This window comes from Mobula birostris, chromosome 16 (assembly GCF_030028105.1).
Source record: "Mobula birostris isolate sMobBir1 chromosome 16, sMobBir1.hap1, whole genome shotgun sequence".
NCBI lineage: Eukaryota > Metazoa > Chordata > Chondrichthyes > Myliobatiformes > Myliobatidae > Mobula > Mobula birostris.
Window position 1 is genome coordinate 75,241,918 of NC_092385.1, and position 19,528 is coordinate 75,261,445.

Sequence of the window (19,528 nt, forward strand, 5' to 3'; positions counted from 1 at the left end):
GAATCAGTAGATTCTGGAATAGTTCTGGAGGACTGGAAAATCACAAATGTCACTTCACTCTTTAAGAAGGGTGGCAGAAAAAGGATATTACAGGCTGGTTAGCCCAACTTCAGTGGTTAGGAAGATGTTGGAGTTCATTATTAACTATGAGGTTGCGGAGTGCGTGGAGGCACGAAAACATAGGCCAAAGTGAGCATGGTTTCCTTTAGGGCAAATTTTGCATGACAATCTATTGGAATTTTTTGAGGAAATAACAGGCAAGGTAGACAAAGGAGAGTCAGTGGGTGCTGTCTACTTGGATTTTCACAAGTCCTTTGACAAAGTGCCACATATTTGCTTAACATAAGGCTTCATATTAAAGAAAATATACTAGCATGGACAGATGATTGGCTGACTAACAGTAGGTAGAGTGGGAATAAAGGGGGGCCTTTTAGGGTTGGTTGCCGCTGATGAATGGTCTTTCCCGGGGGTCGGTATCGAGACCATTTCTTTTCACGTTACATATTAATGATTTGGATGAGAGAACTGATGGCTTCGTGGCCAGGTTTGCGGACATCTGAGGATCAGAAGCGGAGAAGGTCAGTAACTTTAAATTCCTGGGTGTCACTAGTTCAGAGGACCTGTCCTGGGCCCATCACATAAACATTACTGCAAAGAAAGCACAATAGCACCTCGACTTCCTCAGGAGTTTGCGGAGATTTGGCATGTCATCGAAAACCCTGGCAAACTTCTATAGATGTGTGTGGAAAGGTTGCTGACCGGCCGCATTACGGCCTGGTATGGGAACAACAATACCTCTGAATGGAAAATCCTATAAAAGGTAGTAGATTCCACCCAGAACATCACTAGGAAAACCCTCCAAACCATTGAGTACACCTACATGAAACGTTGCCATTGAAAAGCAACATCAATCATTAAAGATCCTCACTACCCAGGCCACTCACTCCTTTCTCGCTGTTGCCATCAGGTAGAAGATGCAAGTGTCTCAGGACTTGCACCATCAGGTTCAAGAACAGTTACTATCCCTCAACCATCAGGCTGTAGAGCAAAAGCTACACTCATTTAAGGACTCTTTATATTGTTATTTCATGCTCATTATCTATTGCTATTTATTTATATCTGCATTGACACTGTTTACAGTTAACAGTTCCTGTTTACAGTTACTGTTCTATAGATTTGCTAAGTATCCCCACAGGAAAAAGAACCTCAGGGTTGTATGTGATGACATGTATGTACTTTGATAATAAATTTTACTTTGACTTTTATCTCAGGGTTCTTTTGAAGACCCTACCTGGAGTGGCATGCGGACTTCAGTTCTTTGCAGGAATGGGACCCAGTCTCGGGGTTTCATAACTGGCTGCTGTTCGGCACGCCAAGGGTGAAGGGTGAGAGTGAACCCACAGGAAGCATCTAGCCCAGACGGGGTACCTGGTCGAGAACTGAAGACCTGTGCTAATCAATTGGCTGGACTGTTCACTGAAATCTTTAATCTCTCGCTTCAGCAGTTTGTGGTACCAACCTGCTTCACACAGGTTATACCAGTGCCCAAGAATGTGGCAACTTGCCTCAACGACTATTGCCCAGTAGCACTTACATCCATGGTGATGGATTCCTTTGAGAGGTTGGTGATGAAACTTATTAACTCCTGTGTGAGAATTGACTTGGATCCGCCCCAATTTGCCACTCATCACAAAAGATCAACAGCAGATACCATTTCATTAGCTCTTCTCTCAACTTGGAATATTTGGACAGTGACGATGCATACATCAGGATTCTCTTCATCGACTACAGCTCTGCATTAAACAATATCATCTCAAAACTACTCAGAAGCTCCAACTAGCTCTCAATACCTCCGTTTGCAACTGGATCCTCAATTTCTTCACGTACAGGCAGTTCAGATAGGCAACAACCCTTGTTCCACAATTACCATCAGCACAGGTGCACCACAAGGCTGCGTGCTTAGTCTTCTGCTCTACTTGCTTTATACCTGTGTGAGGCCAAGTACAACTCAAATGCTATATTTAGGTTTGCTGATGAAACCACTGTCGATGGCCAAACCAAAGATGGTGATGAATCAGCATATAAGGAGGTGGTTCAGGTTTGGCTGAATGGTGCTACAACACGATCCCCAAATGTCAGCAAGATCAAGAAAGTGATTATTGACTGCAGAAGGAGGAAACCAGCTGTCCATGAGTCGGGTCCTCATCAGGGTATCAGCAACTTTAAATTCCTCAGCATTATCATTTCAGAGCATCTGTCCTGGGTCAAGCATGTAACTTCTATTACAAAGAAGGCACAGCAACAACTCTACTTTCTTAGAATTTTGCGAACATTCAGCACATCATCTAAGATTCTGATAAGCTTCTACAGATACACAATGGAGTGTATACTGACTGGTTGAATCACGACCTTGTATGGATACACCAAAGCCCTTGAATGGAAATGCCTACAAAAAGTAGTGGATATAGCTCAGTCCATCATGGCTAAAGCCCTTCACAACATTGAGCACACTTACAAAGAGTGCAGACGCAGGAAAGCAGCATTCATCATCAAGGACCCCAACCTTCCAGGCTATGCTCTCTTCTCATTACTGCCATCAGGGAGATGGTACAGGAACCTCAAGCTCTACAACACCAGGTTCAGGAACAGTTATTTCCCCTCAACCATCAAGCTTTTGAACCAGGCAGGATAACTCAGTCACCCTAACACTGAAATGGTTCCACAACCTATGGACTCACTTTCAAGGGCAGTACAACTCATGTTCTTGGTATTTATTGCTTAATAATATTATTATTTTGTTTTTTTTCTGTTTTTGCATTTGAACAGTTTGTCTTTTGTACATTGGTTGCTTGTCCATTTTTGTTGTGTGTTTTTTCATCTACTGTGTTACTTTGTATTATTGTGAATGCCCACAAGGAAGTCAATCTCAGTGTAGTATGTTTCATACATGTACTTTAATAATTTAAGTATTTTCAACTTTAAACTTCAACCTAGCTGCGCTTCACCCTTTATCTCCTGCATTATAGACAAAGAACAAGTATTAGAACAGCAGCCAGATATTATATGATGTGTACTTTAGCCACAATTCAAAAGGTTCCAGATTTGTGCCAAGCTAATTTTCTGAGGCCAAGTAGTATTAAAATTTAGGGAAATCATTATCAGGTCTCACAGTGCATGGCTAAGGAAAACTCAATGATGCTGAATTAATGCCTTCAAGAAAATATGGGAGAACAATGGAGTTACATAAGCAATTTAGGGAAATTATGAATGGAATTAGAATAGTCATTTAATGGAAAAATAGTTTCCATCACCATGTGCTCACAATCAGAAAATGACAGAGTAAATTACTCCAACACAAGGTAAAAACGCAGCATCACGCAGATTTCAATTCAGCTATTTAAAATGCAATCTTCATTCTTTCCCTCTGATAAAATTCTTGACTTCAATTGATTAATATACTCACCACCTCGTGCTCATGCTGTTCCTACTTTTATTGCTAGCTGCTGCAGAGAGAGTTGTATTCTTGTTGCTACCAGGATCCGTTGGACTGACCTCCTCTATCTGAGGTACTGAAGGGTGCACTGGTGACGAGAAACCGCTTGGGGGTGATGACGATCTATGGGATGACCTAGATATTGCAGTGGTATCACCATTGGTTGCTGATTGTGTACAAGTGCCGTCACTACCTCGTCTGGTTGGAGTGCCCATATTGTTGGGTGTTTTGGAAGGATCTGAGCTGAGGCTGTCTGACTTGGAGCTGCTTTCCCTTGCTTCTTGCTGACGTTTTCTATATTCCAGCAAAGATACCTTGAAGGCAAACACAACACAAGTCCTAAGAATCTCCATTTTATTTTTACATTTTTAATAGTGAATGGTGGGAATATCTTCAGGGAAGTGCAAATGGCTTACTTGTACAACTAAGCAAATCTTCTCAAATAGGCCAGGAAAAACTCAATTGCTAAATAATACTCCTGATACAAGCTAACATTTTAGTACCATTCAGTGCTGCATTGAACAAGAGGTTCTGTGTTAGAATTCAAAATGTATGGTGCCAACTATCTTTGCTTGTATTTTACATGGATGTGAAAGGACTCTGCTATAATCTTCCTTAAACCACCAGTATCAGTTACAAATTAATTGTCTCTTTGTTATATTTCCATTTGAACAGTGGTGGGGTAGAAAAAAAAATTAGGACACCAGCAGTTTAGAGATGAGAATGGAAAGATGGTGAGTTGGCTACAATGAGAAGTCAATATGCTTGAATAATGAAGGGATGGTGGATGGGCAATGGGTTGGGTGGAGATGAATTGTTGGCAATGGACATGGCAATTGCAAAGCTCCCTCCCTCCCTGCACTACCACAAATCTTCCTTTTCCACCCCCTCCCAACCCGCCCACACCAGGGCCTTCTGCCAAGCTCAGATTTGTCTGATGTTTCCACTTAGCAATTCCCTTTTAAGTTTGGCATGCACTTTGCTGGTTTTCTTTATGTCTTTTCCAAAGTGTCTGCATTTTTTTCCTGTTCATGCCAACTTTAGCAAGAGGTTCAGTGTATACAAGCATATCTAGACATTAAAAAAATGAAATTAGAATTCTAGCTCTTTCCAGCGGGAATTCACATTGCTATTTGGGCTGTATGAATAGGAAGGCATTTCATACATCATACACTCTTACAATTTCCTCTCTGAGAAAGAGCCAAAACCAGTACAAACAGCATATTCATCTCAGATGGCCAGAAAATTGTTTAGTTCCAGAGACATTCCATTTTCTTCCCTGCTAATTTACTGCATCCATTTGTTCAGTTATCTCAGCCACTGAAATGGCAAGCAGTTTGATTGACAAATGGGTAATCAACAAATTCATGTTTGTAGAGATATAACATTCACCAGCATTACCACATTCCTGTACTAAATACTCAATGTTTTTAAAATACCAAGAGTATTCCTCCTTTCTGGGAAAGGGCAGTACACTGTTACAGAATCATTACTAGTTTTTGTCTTAAAAACGCTAACCTGTGCAATTACCTTCCTCTCAGGGTGGACCATGCTGCCATTATGATTTGTGATCTTGAATCTTGAGTATGTCCTATCCTTCTCCCTCTGCTAAAACTCTGCCTTAATAATCCTGCATTGACTTTTCTTTTTCCTCTTTAACTGCAAGTAAATTGTTCCTAATATTAAAACTCAAGGGTACATTTTATGCTCCTGTGCCTGTCACCCTATGATTTTTTCAAAGAGTAGAAAGGGAAGAAAGTCATTCTTTGCAATATCTAAAGGACAAATAATGGGCTTGATCTTGTTGTAGTAAGATGTTTGCATCATATGACAACTTATTGCTTTTCATGAAACAGATCAAAAGTTTTCATAGAAATATAATTAAACAAAACTTCATAGCAAATGATGCACAGAGGAGGAAGAGAGCAGAGAGCAATCAATCCATCATTAGGGAAATGACATGTAGGACTCAGAATGATAAGTTCTTCCACTCAGAGGGTCTTTGACACCGTGGAATTTTCCATTACAGAATGCTCTGGAGACAAGTCATTGAATATATTTCAGGAGATGGATAGATTTCTAGGCTCAAAAGACATCAAGGAATATGGGGAGAGACTGGAAAATGGGATATTGAGACCAAGAGTCATGATTGTATCGAATGCAGGAGCAAGCTGAAAGGAGTGAATGGACTATTTCTGCTTTATTTTCTAGCTTGTGTGATCAAAGGTTGTTTGGAGGGTTGTTTCTGAAGAGCATCTTAATGTTGGAGAAAAGTTAAAATTAGGAAGGGAATTTAAATGCTTAGAGCCTAGGTAGTAAAGCTGTAGTCATCATTGGACAAGCAACTAAAATGTTAAGGTTACAACACTGTGTTTGGTAATAATGTCACTTGCTCTAATGTACAATAAAGACTGAGAGCATTAGAATTTCCCAACGATGTTTAAATTAGCAATAAAGGACCACTTAATCTTAACATTCTTCAGGTTTTCTGCAAAATTGAGTTTTACAGCAAATTAATATGTTGTTTTGAACTTCATTTTTTGTTCAAAAACTGCAATAATTTTTCAAAACATTAAAAGATTAGGCTGCATTTTCTGTTACATTGCTCATTAAATGTATAATATCCTACTTAGCGTAGAAAAGTAGTGAATATCTGAGTAGCCAGGGCATCAAAGGTTATGGTGAGAAGGCGGGGGAGTGGGACTAAATAGGAGAATGGATCAGCTCATGATAAAATGGCAGAGCAGACTGAATGGGCCGAATGGCTGACTTCTGCTCCTTTGTCTTATGGTCTTAATATTATGGTAGCAAGTACAAGGTGAAAAAACAATGTCCAGTGTTTCCTCCGTTAGTTTATCAGCTTTTTGATCATTACCTCAAGTGTTGGATACTCTATCCCTATAATATTCAGACTTCCAAAAATAAACCGTATCTAATCTTAAGTTTTTATTATTTATTCTTAACATTCCAATCTTGTCTTAATAATTACTTTTCTATGTATATTGTATCCTCATTTAGCCTTTGAAGGCATTAAATAACTTAAGTTTGCTCTTGAATTATGAATAATATTTTTAAACATGCCTGAAAAACATGACCCACAAATGGCTGAGACTAGTGTAGGGGGCAGGGCTTTGGGTTCCTGGATCACTGGGGCCTTTTCTGGGGAAGGTATGACTTGTACAAAAAGGACGGGTTACACCTGAACCCAAAGGGGTCCAATATCCCAGCAGGCAGGTTTAATAGAGCTGTTAGGGAGGGTTTAAACTAATTTGGTAGGGGGATAGGAACTGGAGTGATAGGGCTGAGGAAGGGGGAAACAGAAATACATCAAAGAGATGATAGAAAGGTCAGGCAGGAGATGAGGCATAATCATAGCCAGTGGGATGAGTTACAGGGCAATAGAGGCATGGTACAGTTAAAACAGAAAGCAACAAATACTGGACTGAAAGTGTTGGTATTTGAATACATGCAGCATAAGAAATAAAATGGGCGATCTTGAAATTCAGCTACAGATTGGCAAGTATGACATTGTGGCCATCTCTAAAACTTGGCTAAGGGATGGCTGCCATTGGGAGTTGAATGTCTAAGGATATACGGTGTATCGGAAAGATAGGTTAGTAGATAGAGGGGGTGGTGTGGCCCTGTGTATAAGAAATAATACTAAATCATTAGAAAGGAATGACACAGAAAGGAAGGTGTAGAGTCTCTATGGGTTGAGTTAGGAAATGGCAAGGGTAAAAGGACCCTAACGGCAGTTGTAAACAGGCCTCCAAACAGCAGCCCAGATGTGGATTACAAATTACAGCAGGAGATAGAAAAGGCGAGTCAGAAGGGCAATGTCATGATAATCGTTGGGGATTTTAATATGAAAGTGGATTGGGAAACCAGGCCAGATCTGGACCTCAAGAAAGAGAACTTGTAGAATGTCTAAGGGATGGCTTTTTAGAATAGCTTGTCGTTGAGCCCACGAGGGGATTGGCTGTGATGGATTGAGTATTGAGCAATGATCCGGAGGTGATAAGAGAGCTTAAGGTTACGGAACCCTTAGGGAACAGTGATCACAATATGATTGAGTTCACTTTGAAATTTGAGAGGGAGAAACTATATTCCAATGGAATGAGATGGGAACTGGCCAAGGTTGACTGGAAAGGGACACCAGCAGGAAAGAGAGCAGAGTAGCAATGGCTTAAGTTTCTACGAAAAATGAGGAAAGTGCAAGACAAATAAATTCCAGATAAGAAGAAATTTTCGAATGGAAGGACACTACCATAGCTGACAATTGAAGTCAGAGCCAAAGTAAAAGGAAAAGAGAGGGCATACAAGGTAGTCAAAGCTAGTGGGAAGATAGAGGATTGGGAAGCTTTTAAGGACCAATAGAAAATGACGCAGGAGATATCGTAATGAGAGGCACAGAGATGGTAGAGGAACTGAATGCGTATTTTGCATTAGTCTTCAAGGTGGAAGACATCTGCAGTATACTGGACATTCAAGAGTGTCAGGGAAGTGAAGTATGAGCAGTGAAAATTACGACTGAGAAGGTGCTCAGAAAGTTTAATGGTCAGACGGTGGATAAATCTCCTGGACCTGATGGAATGCACCCTTGGGTCCTGAAAGAAGTTTCTGGAGAGATTACAGCGGCATTAACAATGATCTTTCAAGAATCGATAGATTCTGGCACTGGAAAATTGCAAATGTTACTCTGCTATTGAAGAAGGGCGAAAGGCAGCAGAAAGGAAAATATTGACCTGTTAGCCTGACAGCAGTGGTTGGAAAGTTGTTGGAATTGATAGTCAGGAATGAGATTACAGAATACCTGGAAGCACATGACAAGATAGGCCAAAGCCAGTGTGGTTTCCTGAAAGGAAAATCATGCCTGTCTAACCTACTGCAATTTTTTGAGGAAATTACAAGTAGGGTAGACAAAGGAGATGCAGTTGATGTGGTGTACTTGGATTTTCAGAAGGCCTTTGACAATGAGGCTGCTTAGCAAGTTAAGAGCCCATGGAATTGCAGGGGAGTTACTAGCATGGGTGGAGCACTGGCTGATCGGCAGAAAACAGAGAGTGGGAATAAAGGGATCCTATTCTGGCTGGCTGCTGGTTACAGTGGAATTCCGGAGGGGTTGGGATTGCAACTGCTGCTTTTTACGATGCATGTCAATGATTTGGACTACGGTATTAATGGATTTGTGGCTAAATTTGCCGATGATGCAAAGGTAGGTGGAGGAGCAGAGAGCCTGCAGAGGGACTTAGATAGTTTAGGGGAATGGGCAAAGAAGTGGCAAATGAAATACAATGTTGGAAAGTGTGTGGTCATGCACTTTGGTGGAAGAAATAAATGGGCAGACTATTATTTAGATGGGGAGAGATTTCAAAACGCAGAGATGCAAAGGGACTTGGGAGTCCTTGTGCAGGATACCCTAAAGGTTAACCTCCAGGTTGAGTCGGTGGTGAAGAAGGCGAATGCAATGTTGGCATTCATTTCTAGAGGTAGAGAATTGTGATGTTGAGGCTCTATAAGGCACTCATGAGACCACACTTATTCTGGAAAGGATATACTGACATTGGAGGGGGTTCAGAGAAGATTCACGAGAATGATTCCAGGAATGAAAAGGTTACCATATGAGGAATGTCTGGCAGCTCTTGGGCTGTATTCTCTGGTGTTCAGGAGAATGAGGGGGGATCTCATAGAAACATTCTGAATGTTAAAAGGCCTGAACAGATTAGATATGGCAAAGTTATTTCCCATGGTAGGGAAGTCCATGTCTAGAGGGCACGACTTCAGGATTGAAGGATGTCCATTTAGAACAGAGATGCGGAGAAATCACTTTAGTCAAAGGGTGGTAAATCTGTGGAATTTGCTGCCATGAGTGGCTGCGGAGGCCAAGTCACTGGGTGCATTTAAGGCAGAGATAGATAGGTTCTTGATTAGCCAGGGCATTAAAGGGTATGGGGAGAAGGCAGGGAGTGGGGATGACTGGAAGAATTGGATCAGCCCATGATTGAATGGCGGAGCAGAATTGATGGGCCAAATGACCTACTCCTGCTCCTATATCTTATGCTCTTTCAAATGATCGTATTTCTACATAGATATCACATCTCCATTCAGATATCATGAATTTGTTTACTTGCCTTCTTTTTCTGTGGTGGATTTTGCTGGGGTGTTGTACTTCCTTCAGAATACAAAGGTTGCCGATCTGTTTGAGGAGACATGGATCCTTGCAAAGTTTCAGGCAAAAATCCTTGGCTTTGTCTATTAAAGCAGGAGTCTCCAGAAGGGCTCATGTACACAGCTTCACCAAACCCTCGCTCTGATTGTGAAGATTTCCTGTCACTGATGTAATTGGTTCTATTCTCGAGTCCTCGGTAGGGGCCCTCCAGCCGGTGTGTTGGAGTGAGGTCTCGGAGATTGGAGTTCAAAGGCGAACAGGCATATATCAAGTTAAACTCTGTCCTGAACGCTTGCTCTGTGTTTTTCAGGGATGAAGGACCATCATTATTCTTTCCTGTCAACCCAGTTTCAGATTCACTGGGGAATGTTGAAGTAGAACATGGAAGTTGAGCAGCAGAGTCTGACAGTGACCCCTCTGTAATCCGAAGAGTACTGGTGTCTGGATCAGCTTGGAGGGAAAGGTCTGAGAAGCCAGTCCTGGACTGGTCATTATCCGCTCTCAGAGGCGGCTGAAATGACAGGAGGAAGAATTATTTGTTAGTAACTTCAAATACAAATGAGCCTGATGAGGGGATTCAAAAAAAACTTTCAAATAAGAGAGTTGACTGAAATCTGCTTCTGTTTAAACACCAGCACAGTAATTTATTTGCTTTGATTATTTAGCTATAAACTGCTTAGATATATATCAAACCTTCCCCATGTATCAATTGTTTTACCCAAAGAAACTTTCTGATAAATTTATAGTGCATTTGTGATAATTACCACATCGGCACTAGTATTTTAGATGCAAACATAAATGCAGGTACAATTTTAAATAGTATTCTACAAAATACCTTTACAATGTTCTGCTTGTTTTAGCTCAAGGAATTAGATTCCTAATTTCCACTAACCCTTACTCCATGTGCATCTTAAAAACAAATCCTTGCTCATTAAATGCCAGCATCTGCAGATTTCCTCGTGCTTGCTCATTAAATGATTAGTTTCCATTTTGTTTAAAATTTGGACAGATGCACAGACAATACCAAGATGATTGAGAAAGTCTCCTCCAAGGTGAAATCTAATTTTCAGTTGAACTAACAAACAACAGTAAGCAGAGCACTGGCTGCTACATATTGAGATGATAATTCTTAATGCTCTATTGCTGGCGCTGGAAGCTTTGAACTAAAGAAAAATATACTTTATAACTTGCTATATTTTGAAACAAAATAAAAATTGACAAGATCTCTGAAGTGCATCCATTTTGAATTGGTTAGTCACATCCTCAAAATGTATTGAGGAAAAATAGAAAAAAAAAGGGGTAACGCATGCTCCCGTAACCCTCGCTGAAAAATGGGTACACAAAATATTTGGCAATGTTGGACTTGCTTCTGTGGATCAAAGATAATCAAATCTGTTGCCTTTCCCCTTGACCAAAATTATAGTCTATCCAAATGCAAACTTTTCAAAGCAGAATTGACAGAGGTCAGTAGGGGAACAATAACAGTGGTTAAGTTACCAAGCTGGCCAGAATGAACAATCTGAAGGCACGTATTCAAAGCCCACCACAGCAATTCAAAATAAATTTGGAATGTAACTAACTATTGAGAGAGAGCCTTGAAATGATCAGACTTTTAGCTGAAGTATTTTCAGTTCAATAATTCTCTACACTAATTACAAATTTTCAACATTATGACCAAATCAGACTGAAAATGCAATGATACATTTTAAATATATAATCTGAAGGGCTTGACATGAGAGAAAGCTTGAGAATTTTCCCGGTGCAAATCTGGAATTAAGTTTCATCGTTTCAGAATAAGGGAGTTGCCACTGAGAAGAGGAATTTCTTCTCAGAGGCCAATGGAGAGTTGTGGAAGCAAAGTTATTGAATGCATTAAGTTGAGACTGACAGATTTTTTTTGGACTAAAGCAGAGTCTTAGGTACTTGAAAACAGATGAGCAAACTTGAGACCAAGATCACTTCAGCCATGATCTTACTGAGTAATGGAATGTGCACAGAGGAACGCCTGGCCTGCTTCTTTTTCTCATGATACCTGTGTTGTAGCCCTTTACTGTTGTTGGATCCATACTGAAATAAATCTAGAAACTTCAAATTTAGATGTCTGAAGTCTAACAGAAGCATGATTATAAATAAATCAGCCAACTCCTCCCATCATCAGGCTTGGATCTTTTCATGCCTTCCCAAAATCTGGAATATTAAAAAACTGTGGGTGTACAGCATCTTACTAGTGTCAGTGCTGTACTTATAAAGACAATAACACTACAATTAAACAAATACCTCAGTACATTTCTTATTGAGAAAATATGTAACCTGGTGCTTTTCTGGTCACCTCCATTAGGTTAGTATAATGGCAGTTTTAATACATGTCCATTTCACAGATTCAGGCACAAGGAGTCTCGACAATTTTGTTGACAAGTAATCACAATAATTGTTATGCATCTACTGCAATGAATGTGTTAAGCCTGTTTAAAACAATCTCAGTATTCTTAAATCAAGGCAACAGATTATAGAAACGGGAAAAAATCTTATTTTAGAGAAACTACGTATTTGAAAGAACAGAAATTCTTGTACTATCATTATTTCTGAAATAAATCAAAAGTAAGGCTTAGTTAAACTGATCTCTTGAATAGTTAAAGGTGATGAAAGTGAACTCCTAACATAAACTGAATTCCTTTTGGCTTAACTAGCTACCTCCATACACTGGAAAAAAAGTTCTAAAATTAAAACTATATACACCTGTATTTAATACGTGCCAAAACACTTGGACTCAAAAGAACAGAAATTCTTTACCATTTCCTCTGGAGAATCCATTTTTATACTTTAACAAAATCATCTTCCTATGCAAACAAAGCCCCGGCCACTTTCAGACACATAAAAACAAAACTTCCAAAATATTGTAGTCTTCATCAGCCTATTTCGCCTCAGTTGCCAGAGTATACATTGGTAGTCTGAGGATTTGGCCATTCTGACACTCCTCCAATCAGGATGCAAGGATTTCAAACTGCTTGCTCTACAGGGTCTTACTTGGTCTTCTGGTCTCAAGCCAAATATCAGCCACAGTCAAATTATTAGCACTTAAAATTGACTGCTTCACATTCTTGAACTCAAAAGCCAAGAAAAAGACCGACTAACAGTGCATCTACAACTTGTTTTCCTATCATAAGCAAAGTTGGGAGCAATTAATCTGCTTATAAAGCATTTTTGAAAAAAGATTAGGCAAAAGTAAAATTGAAATCTTTGATGAGAAACTTGGAGCAGTTGTATCAGTATTTCACATTTACCTTGAAGGCAGAGTACAAGGTGAATAGCAGGATTCTTAGCAGTGTGGAGAATCATGGCGTCTCCATCCATAGATCCCTCAAAGTTGCCATGCAAGTTGATAGAGTGGTTAAGACGGCATATGGTGGTTTTCATTAGTCAGGAGATTGAGTTCAAGAACTGCAAGGTAATGCTGCAGCTTTATAAAACTCTGCTCAGTTCTGGTCAACTCATTATAGGAAGGGTGCAGAAGCTTTAGAGAGGGTACCAAGGAAACTTACCAGGATGTTGCCTGGATTAGAGAGCACATCTTATGAGGACAGGTTGAGTGAGCTTGAGTTTTCCTCTTTGCAGCAAAGTGGCATGAGAGGTAACTAGATTGAACTGTACAAGGACGATAAGAGGCAGAAATAGAGTGGACAGCCGTACCTTTTTCCCCAAAGTGAAAATGGCTAACATGATTTTAATGTGATTGGAGGAAAGTATGGGTGGGGGGGTGTCAGAGGAAGGTGTATTTTTAATTACACTATGATAAATGCATGGAACACACTGCCACGGGTGGTGTTAGAGGCAGATACATTAGGGACATTTAAGACACTCTTAGATAGGCACATGGATGAAAGAAACACAGAGGGCCATGCAAGAGGTAAGGGTTAGATTGACCTTGAGGTAGCTTAAAAGGTTGGTGCAACATTGTGGGGCGAAGACTGTAGTGTTCTGTGATCTACTGAAGGGGCAGATAAATTTGAAATAATAATCAAAAAAATTTGCAACATCGTTTTACGAAGGTGTATGCCTTGTAGATACATAACAAGGGAGTCATGTAATACCGAGCCAAAAAAAGAAATTGTATAGGCTTTACAGGTGGATGCAGCTACAAAAAAAAACTAATTGACTGGATAAGGGAATTACACTACAAAAGTCAATTGCAAGTTCTGAAAGTAACTGCCAATCAAATTTCTGAATCATCTTCAACCTCTAGTCAAAATATGTATTTTCATTCTGGTTTTCAGAATCGTAGAAACTTCTTTAATATTAGTTCAAATTCACTCACCTGCAGAAGCTAATAAATTAATATATTATCACCATAATATTGTCTCTCTAAAAGACTCCTTGTGCCTCATCTGTGAAGATGAATGGTCTACAGAATGCAATGCATCCTCAATATGAAGGTTAACATTTTAAGTTAGGGAGGCAGATGGATTTGCTACGTAATCAAAACACTTTACACACTCACAAAAAGATCACTTCAAATTGGTGACAGCTGAGAATTGATGTCCAATTCTCCTTTACAAAGCAGCATGTTAATTAGCTAACACCCATCTCAACAACCAAGGATCTGTCTGTGCATCAAAGCTTAACTATCCAATTTATTAAACACACAAGAACAGCAGACTTACAGTCTGACCAGACTGTGAAAGATTTCCTTTAAAAAATCATAAAATCATTCTTAAGTGGAACATTTTACAGTAACCATCCAATTTTTTGGAAGGTAAGCAGATATTTAGTAAATTTGCTTCTGTATTTATTAATCCACAAGCCCTCGAAATACCATAGTTCTACTGTATGTCTGTTCTGTTCCAGATTTAACAATATAGATTAACTATCCAAAAGATGACTGATTGCAGCCTGATATGTTGTCATGTCACTGTGAGTGAAGTCTTGTTGAATAGATATGGAGTACTTTTCCACAGTCAGGACAATAGCACTGAGCAAAATTCACTCATGACTTCGGGCTCTGTATAGCTTTTTTTCTGGATCCTGCAGTTTCCTCACATATGTCAAAGCTGAGATAACTACCCTTGCACGTGTCAGTACAGAAAAAAATCAAAAGGCAAAGTTGTCCATATGAGAAGTTACAAGTGAAAGTAAGAGGCAGAATGAGACCAAAAACATAAAATGCAAGAAACACCCACGTCAGGCAGTACCACTGAGGAGTTTAATATTTCAGGTTTGGGACCACTCATCATATCTTCTAATGAAGGACTTGGGAGCTGAAACAGTATCTGTTTCTTTGAGTCTTTCCAGACTCACTTTTATTTCCCATTTCTAGCATCTGCAGTTTTCATTTTTTAAAACTGAAAAACGGGACTGATGGGATTATGTTGCAGGGATTCGATAGGTCAAATTGCCTCCTTCTGTATGTACATTTGCAGACTTGGAATATTCTACAGTACATACAGCTGTTATCATTTAAGTTACTGCCTGTATGATAACAGCAGCAAACACCAAACAGCTATGTGTTCTGTGCTGCCAAACTCTATTACAATGGGAATACCACATGCACTTTCCACTAGGAAACTTACTGTGGAGCAAATGAAGGTGGGACAAGATTGCCCTAGCTCTGCAGAATTTAAGTAAACATTGGTATGTTAATTGGAACCAACCTATAATGCAGGGGTTCCCAACCCTTTTTTTTTTAATGCCACAGACCAATACCATTAAGCAAGGGGGTCAGTGGACCACAGGTTGGGAACTCCTACTATAGAGTATTGATTTAATGGACTTGCCCAACCAAATTTTCCATGTTAGTTTGTAAAACTGAGACAATTCCATTTCTCAGATATTCAAGAACCACAGTAGCCTTTGGGCGTACCTGCATTTCTGGAGGAGTAATTTTGGGCTTGGATGGTAAGTAAGTTTTTGCTTATAATTAAAAATAGGTCATTGCTTTCGTATTTATGTATTCTGAGTAGTAAGTGATAGATTATAGTTATTTTGTTATGTTGACTAAACAGACACACAGCATTGAAAATCATTGTGAATGTAGTAAAATGCAAGCTGGTGAGATATTTTAACCCAACTGAAATAAGTTTGTTTCATCACCCCAAGTGAAAGTGAAAATTATAAGTTATACTTAGATACAATTTATGAATACGTCCAACATCCTCAGTTTTAGTCCGAGAAGTTACTTTCTAAACTGATCTAGTCTGCAAGTGAGCAAAAAGGGTGGGCAATGAATGCTGGACTTGCTGGAACCGTTCATAACCCTTGATTTAAAGAAACTGAATCACACCATAAATGGATCTTTATTAGCACTCACAAAGAATTGATGTGTGTTAACGTGCTCCAGTTTAAACGCAAGATCAGCCAAATTAATGAATTGACACAACAGTTAGCAAACATGAAAATAAGTCAAATAATATTAATTTTGCCAGTCAGCATTAAATGCTTTGGAGTTCCAAGTTCCACTGGATGTGTTCCATTTAATGCTTTGCTGTCTCAGATACACAGACAGATCCCGGGCTCCATTCACTGCCTCTCTCTTTCTCCCCCTCTCTCTCTCTTTTTCTCCTTTCCAGTTATCATTACTATTTTATTCTTACCCCATATCACTCTTCTGGAAAAATCAGTGACTTAAGCTAGACATATACAAATTCAACCAGATGAATAAATACAAGAATCATGCTGTAAAAAGAATATGTTGGATCACCAACTAAGAGAGAGAGGGGGTGAGAAGAGATGCTGCAGGGGCTTATTTCAGCCTTTCTAGTCTAAGTGAGATACTAGGATAACTACCTCTGGTGAAAACGGCTCAGGCCTATGCACTGGGGAACTCTCAGGAGAGGAAATGTTCTAAGAGAAGGGAAAAGCATGTTATTAGAACACTACTCACAAGTTGAGTAAGCAAAAGCAAGAGAAAGCCACAGTCATTTATTGTAAATCTGATTTAGTTACAAACAAACTCAAGATAGAGAATATGTTTTAACTCAAAGACAACTAACTGGCAACTTGCAATCAAAGATAAGACTGGTTGTAAATACACAATGTCAAAATGCAACCTGATAATATTCTAAAACAGGGTTAATTTATTGAAACAAAACCATTTTGTAATTAAGAAGCTGGTTCAATAAGTGTTGTTTTAATAACATTGATATAAATCTACAAAAGAACCCTCAACCCTTGTAAATAGAGGAAAAAAAGATCAAATAGAGGAAACAAAGATCAGTTTCACTTAGTTGAACCTCCCTTAATTTGAGGAGCCAGACCAAAAATGAAACATTTACTAAAAGCTACATAAATAAACCAAAATTACAAAAAATTGGACTGGCATTAAAAAACTGGAATGCTTTGCTCTGCCCTCTATGCAATATCACACGATATTTGACAGATCCAGGGCCTTCTAGATAAGGCGTGAAAACAGCGACTTGCTACTATGCTATAAAAGTGTAAGAGCTGAGTAACAGAGCATCAAACATAAAAACAATGGATGTCAAAGATGAAATTTGACACTGAAAAATAAAACCCCCCAAATTAAGAGTAATTCGAAGAAAAAAATTAGCTTTATTTGTCACAAGCACATCGAAACATGAACCATACAGTGAAATGCGTCATTTGCATCAACACCAATATAGTCCGAGACGCGCTGGGGGTACCCAAGCGTTGCAATGCTTCTGGTGCCAAAACAGCATGCCCACAACTTACTAACTCTAATTCATAAGTCTTTGGAATGTGGGAGGAGACTGGAGCACCCAGAGGAAACTCACACAGTCACAGGGAGAACACACAAACTCCTTAGACAGCAGTGTGAATTGAAGCCCGATCACTGGCCCTGAAAAGTGTTACGCAACTGTGCTGCAATTAGCAAAAACCGCAACATAGAACAGTGAAACACAGCCCGCATAGAAAACTAAACCAATATTGACAATCTCTGCCAGATCTGTCCTGTTCAATGGGTTACTATAGGAAGGTGCCAATTCACCTTTATCCCTTTACGTTCATAATCAAAGATCCTTTTTTCCCCACTGTTTGTTTGTAAACCAAAGCACAACAAGAATAAAACAATAACCTGTGGCTTAATGTTAGGGTTTATTAAAATAAAATGACAATGCAAAATAAATCTGAAATGTTTCTTAATCTATGAAGAAGCATTAGAAGATTAAAAAGGGCAACATGTCAATGTTTAGACTCCATAGAGTCCGTTGTGGCAAGCATGTCAGAAGCCGGATGTGCACAATTGCAAGATTAAAGCCTTATGTTCTCAGGCTGTCAAGAATTTCTCTCAGGAAACCAGTTCCAAAATGCTCCTCGGTCTTGAAACTATGGCAATTAAAATGATTCTGTGAAATATCATGTATTAAGGTTATCAATAACAGTTCTTTATAGTTATCAGCAATATGATAGGGTTAACTCACACTGGAATGCATTTTCAATATAATCTTAAATATTCTCCAGGCTCATCAACATATTCTTCATTCATCCACTACTAGTTCAGATTGATATTCATAATATTCGTAGAGGCAATAAATTAGTAACATATGAAATTGAAAGAGCAATATTGCGAAGACAACAGCTACAAAATATCAGTATCTAGATAACCTCCGAGGCAATGCATTTAAGGAGATGGAGCTCAGGAAAATAATATTTCCCTTGATCTTTACTCATAGTAAACTTGAAATAGTTTTGGATGAAGGGGAAGATTATATTTTTTCCTCAAGGAACTTAATCAGTTCACCACTCTAAAAGTCTGGCAGAAACTGAACTCTATTCTGTCAGTATACCTCAGATCTGAACATTTTGTTTCAGTTTTTTCCACAGGTAACCTGCAGAACAAAGAGGGTGATGGCACAATTCAACATAAACACCAACATATACATACAAAACATAGCTCAGTAGGTTATTTAGGTTTTATTTCTATTATGATCTAAAACACTTACAAAATAGTATTTTAAAAGACTGATGTAAATAATAATACAAATTAAATTGGCCCATAAACCTTCATGTTGTAAAAATATAGGGTGAACTAAACATATTGTGCTTTGCCCTTATGAAATACTAAGAGCACACATCGCAAGGGGTAATTTTTAATACCTAAGCATCAGCAAAAAGTAAGGACTTACTTCAGAAATAAATACTACTTAATATATCATGGCCAAATATAGCATACATTTGCATGTATGATCATGAAAATATTATTGGTTAATTGGAAGATGCAACTATCCTATCCGAAGTCAGGAGCCAAAGGAAAATTATTCCAGATGATTCTTGCCAGTCACCACTTCAACACAAATGGGCAAGTTTGACTGGAGAGAAATAACAAACCATTAGTGGAGAAATAAACACATTAGCTTTGCTTTAGAATTCCTACAAAAGGGAGTACATCAACTTGCAGTTCCTCCTCTCTTCACAAGCTGTTTAAAAAGAGAACATTATGTAATGAAGACATTAGTTAATGAATACAGTAGATCCTTCAGATTAGTGTTAACAAGGCTGCAACTGTCCCAAAAATTAAGAATGGAATACTTTAAAAAACACCTTTGTCCACATTTCTCAAGTATCAATTAGGATCATAATTGAGGCAATTTTTTTCACGTACAGTGGCATGCAAAAGTTTGGGCGCCACGGTTAAAATTTCTGTTACTGTGATAGTTAAGTGAGTAGAAGATGAACTGATCTCCAAAAGTCATAATGTTAAAGATGAAACATTCTTTTCAACATTTTAAGCAAGATTAGTGTATTATTTTTGTTTTGTCCACTTTTAGAGTGGAAAAAAAAATGAAAGGAGCTCCATGCAAAAGTTTGGGCACCCCAAGAGATTTGAGCTCTCAGATAACTTTTACCAAGGTCTCAGACCTTAATCAGCTGGTTAGGGCTATGGTTTGCTCACA

The 19,528-nt window shown here is 38.9% G+C and overlaps 1 protein-coding gene across 10 annotated transcripts in view; it reads right to left on the reverse strand.

Moving 5' to 3' along the window:
- setd5 (SET domain containing 5) overlaps nucleotides 1-19,528 on the reverse strand; it is a 184,772-nt gene that overhangs the window by 14,106 nt on the left and 151,138 nt on the right. For 9 of the 10 annotated variants that reach the window (XM_072280857.1, XM_072280856.1, XM_072280863.1 and 6 more), the window contains 3 exons: nucleotides 16,440-16,496; nucleotides 9,625-10,173; nucleotides 3,464-3,807 (listed from right to left, as the gene is read on the reverse strand). In XM_072280857.1, the coding sequence (XP_072136958.1) occupies nucleotides 3,464-3,807; nucleotides 9,625-10,173; nucleotides 16,440-16,496 (950 nt within the window). The remainder of the gene's footprint in view (nucleotides 1-3,463; nucleotides 3,808-9,624; nucleotides 10,174-16,439; nucleotides 16,497-19,528) is intronic. The other variant, XM_072280861.1, reaches the window with a different exon arrangement.